The sequence below is a fragment of the Suncus etruscus genome, chromosome 1 (assembly GCF_024139225.1).
Source record: "Suncus etruscus isolate mSunEtr1 chromosome 1, mSunEtr1.pri.cur, whole genome shotgun sequence".
NCBI lineage: Eukaryota > Metazoa > Chordata > Mammalia > Eulipotyphla > Soricidae > Suncus > Suncus etruscus.
In genome coordinates, this window is record NC_064848.1 from 174966077 (window position 1) to 174977805 (window position 11729).

Sequence of the window (11729 nt, forward strand, 5' to 3'; positions counted from 1 at the left end):
GGGAGAAAGGGGGGAGGAGGGAGGGAGGGAGGGAAAGTGGGAGGGAGGAAGGAAGGCTCGAGCAATGAATTTTTTTTTTTTTTTTTTTTTTTTTTTTTTTTTTTTTGGTTTTTGGGTCACACCTGGCAGTGCTCAGGGGTTATTCCTGGCTCCAGGCTCAGAAATTGCTCCTGGCAGGCACAGGGGACCATATGGGGCGCCGGGATTCGAACCGATGACCTCCTGCATGAAAGGCAAACGCCTTACCTCCATGCTATCTCTCCGGCCCCGAGCAATGAATTTTTTTCTGAGTAGATAGCAGGGACATATTAAGCAGGACTTGGCTGGAGAAGCAAGGTTGTCAGAAGAGTGGGGAAGATAGAGAAGTCAGGTCATAAGAGAAAATTCAGTTTGAAAAGCAGGGTATAAGCAAGCTGAGTACACAGGAAGAGGAAATGTGTGGCAAAAGCAATGTTCTAGGAAGTAAACCACAAAACGTCTGCAAAGGGATGAGGGAAAATGAGGACAAGAGCTGTGTGATAAACAGGAGTTGAATATACAGAAATAAGCAGAAGAAAGATTACAGAGGAATGAAGATGCTGAAGAAAAAGCTGTTACTTTTTGAAGTCTTGATATTTTTGTATTAAGGTTGCATTGCTATTTTGCTTTTATTTATAGGGGCCACAACTATATTGCCTGGCCTATGGAGACCCAGTAGGGCCACACCCAGGAGAGGTGCTATGGGGGTTCAATTCAGAGCCTCTTACATGCTAGGCATGTGCTTTACACTTGAGCTAACTGCCTGACCCTATTTTTTGCCTTTTTTTTTTTTTTTTTTTTTTGGTTTTTGGGCCACACCCTGTGACGCTCAGGGGTTACTCCTGGCTATGCGCTCAGAAGTTGCTCCTGGCTTCTTGGGGGACCATATGGGACGCCGGGGGATCGAACCGCGGTCCGTCCTAGGCTAGCGCAGGCAAGGCAGGCACCTTACCTCCAGCGCCACCGCCCGGCCCCTTTTTTTTTTTTTTTTTTTTGAGTGGTGCCACACCCAGCAATGTTTAGAGAGTTACTTCTGCCTCTTTCTCCTGGTGGTGCTTGGGAGCTATATGGAGTTCTGAGGATCAATCAGGTTGAGCAAGTGCAAGGCAAACACCCTGCTCCTGGGCCTGCATTGCAATTCTTTTTGTTGTTGTTGTTGTTTGTTTTTTGTTTTTGATTTTTGGGTCATACCTGGCTGTGCTCAGGGGCTACTCCTGGCTCTGCGCTCAGAAATCGCTCCTGGCAAACAAGTGGGACCATATGGGATGCTGGGATTCGTCCTGGGTCGGCTGCGTGCAAGGCAAACACCCTACCACTGTGCTGTTAATCCGGCCCTGCATTGCAATTCTTAAAATCCTGCTCTTCCCTCCCTTCCTCCTTCCCTCTCTTTCTTCCTTCCCTTCTTGTTTGTTTAAATGAGAAACTGGGGCACAAGAGATAGTACAGGGGTTAAAATACTTGCCTTTCATCTCACCAACTCCAGATTGACCTCCAGTATTGTATTGACCCTTAACACAGAGCCAGGAATATTTTACTGCACATCACTGGATATGACTCCTTCAGATAGAAAAATGAGGGAACTCTCCTTGTCTGAGCAGCTTGGCCTTCTCATGTAGAGGATGGTGCCAGCTCATGGGCCATGCCCTTGACAGTCAGGATGCCTCCATTTAGTCCCTATTTATTCTCTAGGGCTCTTCTCTATTCTGAGAATTCAGAGCATAAAGGTTGCTCCCACCCCTTGGGGTCATAGGTTGCTGGGACTCAGGCTTTGCCTCCTTGCACAGGCCTCTGGGCCATCCTTATCTTGCTCAGGGGAAGGGGGCATAGCCAAGGAGGGACCTGCTCAATGGGTGACTTTGTGTACTGTTGTTAAGGGACACTCCCTGCTAGAAAGAGCCTTGCTGACTACAAGAGAAAAGTGATTGATTTCCTTTATTGTTAACAGGATGGGTCTGAGCAGTCTACTTGTTCACCAAAATCTGCTGAGGAAACAATAGATGAATCTTTAACTTCAAACCATAAATGTCTTCACTCTTCGACTGCTCAAGGAAACAAAGCTCTAGAGGTAAATATCACAGTCAGGGTAAAGTACATTTTTTTTAGTATATGTGCTGCCAAAGCAAGAACTAAAATACATTTTGTTTGTTTGTTTGTTTGTTTGTTTTGGTTTTTGGGTTACACCCGGCAGAGTTTAGGGGTTACTCCTGGCTCTATGCTCAGAAATTGCTCCTGGCAGGTTCGGGGGACCATATGGGATGCCGGGATTTGAACCACTGACCTTCTGCATGCAAGGCCAATGCCTTACCTTCGTGCTATCTCTCCAGCCGTTTTTGTTTTTTGGGCCACACCCGGTGACACTCAGGGGTTACTCCTGACTATGCACTCAAAAATCACTCCTGGCTTGGGGGACCATATGGGACTTCGGGGAATCGAACCATAGTCTGTCCTAGGCTAGCGTGAGCAAGGCAGACGCCTTACGGCCTAGGCCACCGCTCCGGCCCCTAGAGTACATTTTTTAGCCTTCTCCATGGACCCTTTAATGTTGTTCTACTGAGAAAAGTCTAAAAACAGCAACCTATACTATTCCATTTTTGGAATAAACAGTGGGAAATAAGATTTTTTTTTGAGACTAAGAGGTCATGTGCAGTTTCTCTCAGAACCGGACTCTTGAAATTGTGTAGCATTTTTTGTTTTGTTTTTGGTTTTTTTTGGTCACACCCAGCGGCATTCTGGTCACTCCTGGCTCTTTACTCAGAAATTGCTCCTGGCAGGCATAGGGGACCACATGGAATGCTGGGATTCGAACCACCGTCCATCCTGGATCTGCTGCTTGCAAGGCACATGCCTATTGCTGTGCCATTTTTCCAGCCCCTGAATAGCACTTTTTCTTTCTTTTTTGGTCTTTGGATTGCATAGCAGTCCTGGCCCTGGCTATGCATTGGGCATACTCCTATTGGGGCTCAGGGACCATAAACAATGCCGGGGATCACACTGAGGTTGGCTCACTCTGCAAAAAAGCTCTTTACCCAGTGTACTGCTTCAGTCTATCTGTTTTTCAGGAACACCTTTATTAATGTCACCTAATTTACTTCTGTGGGGAAGAGAAGGCAGGCACTTATTCTTCTGTATAGAGAGCTGATAGAAGATCTACAGATATAGCCTTGACCCGCCAAATGTGGTAGTAGGTGGGAGAGGCCGGATTTGAGGTGAAGCTTCTGGAGAGTTGTCCACCCTCCCTTTCTCTAGGGCTGAGGGCTGGCTCATGACATAGCTCATGACATGCACATGTGAGGCCCTGGCTTCTCCCCCCGATACTGTATAAGTAAGGTACACTTTCCCTTTTCTGTGCTTCTGAAAACTCTGGACTTTTTTGTTTGTTTTGCCACACCTGAATGCTTTAGTGACTTCCCCTAGAGTGGGACTAGAGACTTGTTCCTACTAGTGCCAGAGATTGGCCAGGGCTCCTGCATACAAAGATGTGCTCTAGCCCTCTAGTTTTCTGTTCTTTGTTTTATTTGTTTTGTTTTGTGACTACACCCAGTGGCACTCAAGGGTGCCTCCTGGCTCTGTACCTCAGCAGTTACTCCTGGCAGGCTCGGGGGATCATATGGGATGCCAGAGATTGAACCCAGATTGGTCATGTGCAAGATAAACACCCTACCCCCTGTGCTGTTGCTCTGCCCTGCCCCCCTCCTCTCTCTGGTTCTCGGCCATTTGTGGCTTTGCTCAGGGAGTACTCCCATTTGGTGCTCAGGGGGTTGTTTTCAGTGGTACTTGGGGACCCATGAGAAGGTTGAGCCTAGAAGCATATGCTTCAACCTGTTGAATTATCTCTTTAGCTCTCAGTTTCCTTTTTGTTTCTATTTTTGTTTTACTTGGGCAGAATATACCCAACAATGCTCAGGGCTTAACTCCTGATCCTGTGCTCAGAGATCACTCTTGACAAGACTAGCAAATAATATGTGATGCTGGGGATTGATATGGGGTTAGCTGCATGTTGAGCAAGTGCCCTACATTCTGTAATGTTTATTACAACGCATAGTACTAACCACTATACAATCTCGGCATTCTGTACTGTTTATGTTGCTCCAATTTTCTCTTTTTTGGGGGACTACATCCTGTGGGATTGAGGGCTTACTCCTAGTTCTTCACTCAGAGATTACATTACTCCTGGCAGTGCTAGGGGACCATGGGGTGTCAGGGATCAAACCTGGGTTGGCTACATGCAAAGCAAGCACTTATTTGCTGTACAATCTCTTTTTTTTTTTTTTTTTGTGGGTCACACCCGGCAGTGCTCAGGGGTTATTCCTGGCTCCAGGCTCAGAAATTGCTCCTGGCAGGCACGGGGGACCATATGGGGCGCCGGGATTCGGACCAATGACCTCCTGCATGAAAGGCAAATGCCTTACCTTCATGCTATCTCTCCAGCCCCCTGCTGTACAATCTCTTAGGCCCAGTTTTTTTTTTTTTTTTTTTTTTTTTTTTTTTGGTTTTTTTGGGCCACACCCTGTGACGCTCAGGGGTTACTCCTGGCTATGTGCTCAGAAGTTGCTCCTGGCTTCTTGGGGGACCATATGGGACGCCGGGGGATCGAACCGCGGTCCGTCCTAGGCTAGCGCAGGCAAGGCAGGCACCTTACCTCCAGCGCCACCGCCCGGCCCCATGGCCCAGTTTTTCTGTCTTTTTTGGGGGGGTTGTTTTGGTTTTGGGCCACACTCAGTGACACTCAGGACTTCTCTTGGCTCTGTGCTCAAAAATCACTCCTGGCAGGGGCTTGGAGAGATAGCATAGAGGTAGGGCATTTTTGCCTTGCATGCAGAAGGATGGTAGTTTGAATCCGGGCATCCCATATGGCCCCCAGAGCCTGCCAGGAGCAATTTCTGAGCATAGAGCCAGGAGTAACCCCTGAGTGTTGCTGGGTGTGGCCCAAAAACAAAAAACAAACAAACAAAAAAATTCACTCCTGGCAGTTCTTGAGTTCTTGGGAGGCCATTGTGGAATGCCAGGGATCAAACTCAGGTCTGCTGCTTGCAAGGCAAACATCCTTCCTGATGTGCTGTCTTTCCAGCCCTCCCTCCCACATTTAAAAAAATTGGCCAAGGGGCCGGAAAGATGGCATGGAGGTAAGGTGTTTGCCTTTCATGCAGAAGGACAGTGGTTTGAATCCCGGCATCCCATGTGGTCCTCCGAGCCTGTCAGGAGCGATTTCTGAGTGTAGAGACAGGAGTAACCCCTGAGCTGCCAGGTGTGGCCCAAAAACAAAACAACAACAACAATAAAAAATTGACCACACCTGGCTATGCTTAGGAATTACATCTAGTGAACTTGGGGGACCATATGGGATGCCAGTGATTGAACTCAGATCCACCACATACAAGGCAAACACTTCGCCTGCTATACCAGTGCTTTTATCCAGAGTGGGAACCCCACTTTTGAGAGCTTAGTACTTCATGATGCTGGGAGTTGCCGCCAAACATTGCTGGTGTGCCTCAACAGGGAGAATGAAAAAGGGCATGAAAAAGTTCTTTTGACATGTGTACCTCCAGTGAATCTCTTCTCCTTTTCTTTTCTAGACCTCAAGTCCCATAGAAGAGAATTTTAAAGGAATACAGGATCCAGTTATCCAGACTCAAGCCACTGGTAATAAACCCTCAGGGCTGAATCCTCTGAGCTTCATCACTTTGATCATAGATGTTTACAACACTGCCTAGGCCTTTCATTGCAGATGAGAAAGCCAAGGGTCAGGGATTTCCCCTCATTAGAATGGATCCCCTTTACTTCTAAGCACAGCTACTGGTCCTGTTATGGTACATCCCCCAGAATTCTTAGAGTATGTGATAATAGTGGCTTCATTTCTCCCTCTAGTCTTCTGTGAGATTTCTTCAGGATTTGCCCAAGCCACAGCTAATTTTTGATACAACAGATACTAAAATAAGATTTCCATGTCTTTAACTGCCCTCAAAGATAATTTTGCCATACTATTTTTTTTTTTTTGCTAGCATCTTAGCTAAGAATTAATAGCAGCTAACAATACCAAATCAACTTTCTTTCCTCAGGAGGCCTTAGAGTCTATATAGCATTGCAACTGTTTTTTTTGTTTTGTTTTAAATTTTTTGGGGGGGGCCACACCCTGCGTTGCTCAGGGGTTACTCCTGGCTGTCTGCTCAGAAATAGCTCCTGGCAGGCACGGGGGACCATATGGGGCATCGGGATTCGAACCAACCACTTTTTGTCCTGGATCAGCTGCTTGCAAGGCAAACACCGCTGTGCTATCTCTCCGGGCCCTGTTTTGTTTTAATTTTAACATGGAAAGTTAAAATTGAATTACCAGCCATGGTGTGGTGCAAGATATGTGAACTACTCTGATGTAGACAATTTTAAAATTGTAGGCTTATGGGGTTTGAGAACTATCTCAAAGGCTAGTGTGCAAACTTCTCATGCTGGAGGACCCGGTTTTATTCCTGGCACCAAATGGTGAGCACTGGGGCCGGAGAGATAGCATGGAGGTAAGGCGTTTGCCTTTTATGCAGGAGCTCATCGGTTCGAATCCCGGCGTCCCATATGGTCCCCCGTGCCTGCCAGGAGCAATTTTCTGAGCGTGAAGCCAGGAATAACCCCTGAGCACTGCCGGGTGTGACCCAAAAACCACACAAAAAAATAATAATAATGGTGAGCACTGTTGAGATCAGCTTTGAGAGCACTGATCTGCGAGTACCCCCGAGCAATGCCGATTATGTCCTCAAAGCTAAAAATAGAAAAAGAATAGAAAGAAAAACCATGCATTTTTATTCTTTTTTTTTTTTTTTTTTTTTTGGTTTTTGGGCCACACCCGGTGATGCTCAGGGGTTACTCCTGGCTATGCGCTCAGAAGTCGCTCCTGGCTTGGGGGACCATATGGGACGCCGGGGGATCGAACCACGGTCCGTCCGAGGCTAGAGCAGGCAAGGCAGGTGCCTTACCATTAGCGCCACCGCCCGGCCCCGCATTTTTATTCTTTTAAGGTGTACAACAATTTGTTTTTTGTGGACAAGTATATCTGGAGGTGCTCAGGATTTATTTCTGGTTCTGTTCAGGAGTGACTGGTGACTGTGCTCAGGAAGACTGTGTGGTGCCAGAGATTCAAACCAGAGTTAATCATATACAAAACAAGCAGCTTCCCGTACCCCCTTCAGATCCTGGAACATCCGTTATTTTAGAACCAAAGTTACTCATTTATCAAAACATATCTCAGCACTCTGAGCCCAGATATGGATTTGAGTTCTGAACTTATTCCCTTCCTTCCTTCCTTCCTCTGCACATTCCATCTTTTATCTCACTTTGGGTATTTTTGGTTGGTTTGAGTTTTTTTGTTTTTTTTTGTTTGTTTTTTGATTTTTGGGCCATACCCAGCGGCACTCGGGTTACTCCTGACTATGTGCTCAGAAATAGCTCCTGGCAGGCTTGGAGGACCATATGGGATGCTGGAAATCTAACCCAGGTCTGTCCCGGGTCATCTGCACGCTGTGCTATCACTCTGGCCCCCAAATTTTTCTCTGACCTGATTGAGAATTTCGTCGTAGTTGGGAACATTCTAAAATACTGTCCAATTTTCCTAGTTTTGATTTGGGGGCACACTCAGAAGTGCTGGGGGGAGGGTGTATCACTCCTGGTTCACCACTCAAGGATCATATTGGAATACATATGGATTGCCAAGGATTAAATCTGGATCATCCATGTGCATATGTTCTGGTCATAAACATTGTAATCTTTTAGGTAAATAGTTAAATTCTCAGGGCAATTAGAAGTCAGTTAAAAGTCCCCAGACCAGGGGCCGGAGTAGTGGTGCAAGCGGTAGGGCATCTGCCTTACATGCGCTAACCTACGACTGACCACGGTTTGATCCCCTAGTGTCCCATATGGTCCCCCAAGCCAGGAGCAATTTCTGAGCACATAGCCAGGAGTAACCCCTGAGTGTCACCGGGTGTAGCTTCAAAACCAAAAAGCAAAACTAAACTAAAAAAAAAAAAAACAAAAACAAAAAGTCCCCAGACCAGGTCTTGGACTACCTACCTTTTTCCACACAGTTATTACTTCCCATGTCACTTTCTGTGTGAGCCTCTCTCCTTTATATACCATTTTATTTGGGTCTGGAAGAGGAATGGGAGAAATTATAGCAGTCAAGTCAGAAAATTAGACCTAATTTAGTGCAGACCTCTGAAATGAGGGATGACTGACTTCTGCTGCTTTTTTGTTTTTTGTTTTTTAGCCCTTTTCCACTACCTTTCCCACTCTAGCTTTAATGTAGATAGTCTCCATTTTGCATACAATGGGATACATGCTGTGTTCTAAGTGCAGTAAAAAACCATTGGCTTTTCTTTGGGCATGACTTCACCCTGGAGTCCCTTTTCTTCTTATAAAAAGTTAAAGGAGAAAGGGGGCCGGAAAGATAGCACAGTGGCACCAAAAACAAAACAAAAAAAAGAGAACCTTACAAAGTTTTTTTTTTTTTTTTCCGGACCACACCCGTTTTGATGCTCAGGAGTTACTCCTGGCAAAGCGCTCAGAAATTGCCCCTGGCTTGGGGGAGACCATATGGGATGCCGGGGAATCTAACCGTGGTCCTTCCTTGGCTAGCACTTGCAAGGCAGACACCTTACCTCTAGTGCCACCTCGCCGGCCCCAGAACCTTACAAAGTTAAAGGAGAAAGGGCTATAGATATAGTACAACAGATAAAGTGCTTGCCTTGCACATGGAGGATCTAGGTTCTATCCCCAGAACCCTGTATTGAGTAAGCCCTGAGTATTGCTGGCTAAACAAAAAAAATAATATATATATTTTATTTTTTATAAATAATGTAAAGGAGAGGGAACTAGAGAGATAGTACAGCGGGTAAGTGGATAGGGCACTTGACTGTGTCTTAATTGGGTTTGATCCCCAGAATCCCATGTGGGCCTCCAAACACCATCAGTAATAAGCCCTGAACATCACAGATGTGGCTTAGAAAACCATAAATAAATAAAGGAGAGGAGCAGACTTGCAAATGTCTAATATGTCGTCTATCTCAGAGTTGTACATATTAGGACTTCCTTAACGCTTCTTAGGTGCTTATGCTGTATCAATATTTGATAAAAGGTCACAGGAAGAACCTCAGTACTTGCTCCACTGGTGGGGTTTTAGAGCTCTTGGTATATGCTAAAGGTGATACAGTTCTGGTTGGCTTGATCGTTCCCCATCAGGCATAAGGAAGGGGTCATGACTATTTTGCAAATAGGGCAGACTAATCTGTCTGTCTCTGTCTCTATAAATCAGAGCAATAAATTGGAAGAAAGGAAGATATTAGCCTTATCATCCCCAGGGTATCTTTTCTTACTGGAACTGGAAAGAAAGAACACTGATGCCAGAGAATGGAAAACAGTTGAATTAGGCCCTAAGTTCTCAACACCCACCCCCTGCTCTTTGGTGTTTGTTGGCTGAGAGAGCAGTTGGGCAATATCCAGCTAATGGTCTTTTCTATTTGTAATCTTCAGGGAACAAATAATTTTTTATTTCAACGCCCTCTGGTGTCTGTTGACAGGAAGGAGGTCAGTTTGCCTTCCTGAAGAAAAAAAGAAAATGAAAAAAGAACTCCCCCCAAAAAACAAAACAACATTTGTGTGCAGAAATAACTGCAGTTATAACTGAAAGACCAGTAAATGGCTTGATTGTACTCAGAGTGTCAGAATATAGTACTCTCCTCTGAGCAAGGAAAATAAACTTTCAGAGCAAAAATCTCTTTACAGTACTCCATTCAAACCCAATTAGAAAAACACTGCTTATTCAAATTAAAAAAAATTTTTTTTTTGCTTTTGGGCCACACCCTATGATGCTCAGGGGTTAATCGTGGCTCTGTGCTCAGAAATCACTCTTGGCAAGCTTGAGGGGACAATAGGGGATGCTGAGGATTGAACTCGGTTTATCTACGTGCAAGGCAAATGCCCTATTGCTATGCTACCATTCTGGTCCTCAGATAAATTTTCTTTTTTTTTTTGTTTTTGTTTTTTTGTTTTTCGGGCCACACCCGTTTGATGCTCAAGGGTTACTCCTGGCTAAGTGCTCAGAAATTGCCCCTGGCTTGGGAGGGACCATATGGGACACCGGGGGATCGAACTGCGGTCCTTTCCTTGGCTAGCGCTTGCAAGGCAGACACCTTACCTCTAGTGCCACCTCGCCAGCCCCTCAGATAAATTTTCATTCTCAACAAAACCAAGGGAAATTCTTTTTTCTTTGTTTTGCTTTGTTTTGTTTTTTGGGGGCCACACTCAGTGACGTTCAAGGGTTACTCCCAGCTATGCTCAGAAATCGCTCCTGGCTTGGGGGGGACCATATGGGATGCCGGGGGATTGAACCATGGTCCGTTCCAGGTTAGAGTGTGCAAGGCAAATGCCCTACCGTTGCGCCACTGCTCCAGCTTCAGAGCCAAGGGAATTCTAAAGAATGAAACTAATAATCTGTAGGCCGGAGAGATAGCCTGGAGGTAAGGCATTTGCTTTGCATGCAGAAGGACGGTGGTTCGAATCCCAGCATCCCATATGGTCCCCTGAGCCTGCCAGGAGCAATTTCTGAGCATAGAGCCAGGAGTAACCGCTGAATGCTGCCGGGTGGGACCCAAAAACAAAACAAAACAAAACAAAACAAAAAAAGAAAATAATAATCTGGCTTGTCAAAGATTTTCTTCAAATGCATTTGTTTTATTCTTTCAGATGAAGAAAAGTTCCCTGTGAGAAAAAGCCTTGGAAAGAATAACGAGATTTGGATCAAGTCTCAGATCCAAAGGTTTGTCTGTGTGCCTCTCTATCTCTATTATTAATATTATCATCATCATCATCATCATAAACAACATTATTATCTTTTTCTGGGTGCAGATTTTTTGCCACGCCCACCTAAAACATTTAACCATCAGACCAAGTTGGACTAGAATTGCTGGACCTAGCACACCCTACACCTCTTGGGAAGACCTCTCTCAGAAATAGTGATTATAGGTGTAAAGTACCTGGCACAGTAACAGTCAATTTACTTTACCCTTCTCAGACCTCAATTTTCTTATCTTAATTATAGCTAGGTATTTCCTTAGCAGCTACCGTATGTCAGGCTCTGTGTGTCCAAGTTTTCTTTCTGAGATATTTTATACCTTGCTAACTCCAGTTTTCCAATAAGGAAAACAAAGTTCAGAGAATTTTGAGTTTAATTTTTCTGAGACCATACTACTAATGATGTACTGTGCTAGTTGAGGTAGGCTAAGTTCTGTTATGTAACAAACCAACCCCAAATTTTAGTCACTTAAAACAGTTTTTTGGGGGCCAGAGCAGTGGTGCGAGCGGTAGGGTATCTGCCTTATACATGCTAACCTAGGATGGACTGCAGTTCAATCTCCTGGTGTCCCATATGGTCCCCCAAGCCAGGAGCGATCTTTTTTTTTTTTTAGGTTTTTGGGTCACACCGGTGGCGCTCAGGGGTTACTTCTGGCTATCTGCTCAGAAATTGCTCTTGGTTCAGGGGACTGTATGGGACACTGGGGATCGAACCAAGGTCGGTCCTGGATTGGCAGTGTCAAGGCCAACACCCTACCACTGTGCAATCGCTTCAGCCCCATAAACTTTTAACTCATATATAAATCCATATTTTTTTCCTATTTTGTGTGTCACCACCAGTGACAATCAGGCTTTAATCCTGGCTCTGCATTTAGGGATTACTC

The 11729-nt window shown here is 45.3% G+C and overlaps 1 protein-coding gene across 1 annotated transcript in view; it reads left to right on the forward strand.

Annotated features, from left to right (window-relative positions):
* TEX14 (testis expressed 14, intercellular bridge forming factor) overlaps positions 1-11729 on the forward strand; it is a 105852-nt gene that overhangs the window by 54711 nt on the left and 39412 nt on the right. The window contains 3 exon segments of the mRNA XM_049764792.1: positions 1964-2083; positions 5592-5658; positions 10738-10810. Of these exon segments, the coding sequence (XP_049620749.1) occupies positions 1964-2083; positions 5592-5658; positions 10738-10810 (260 nt within the window).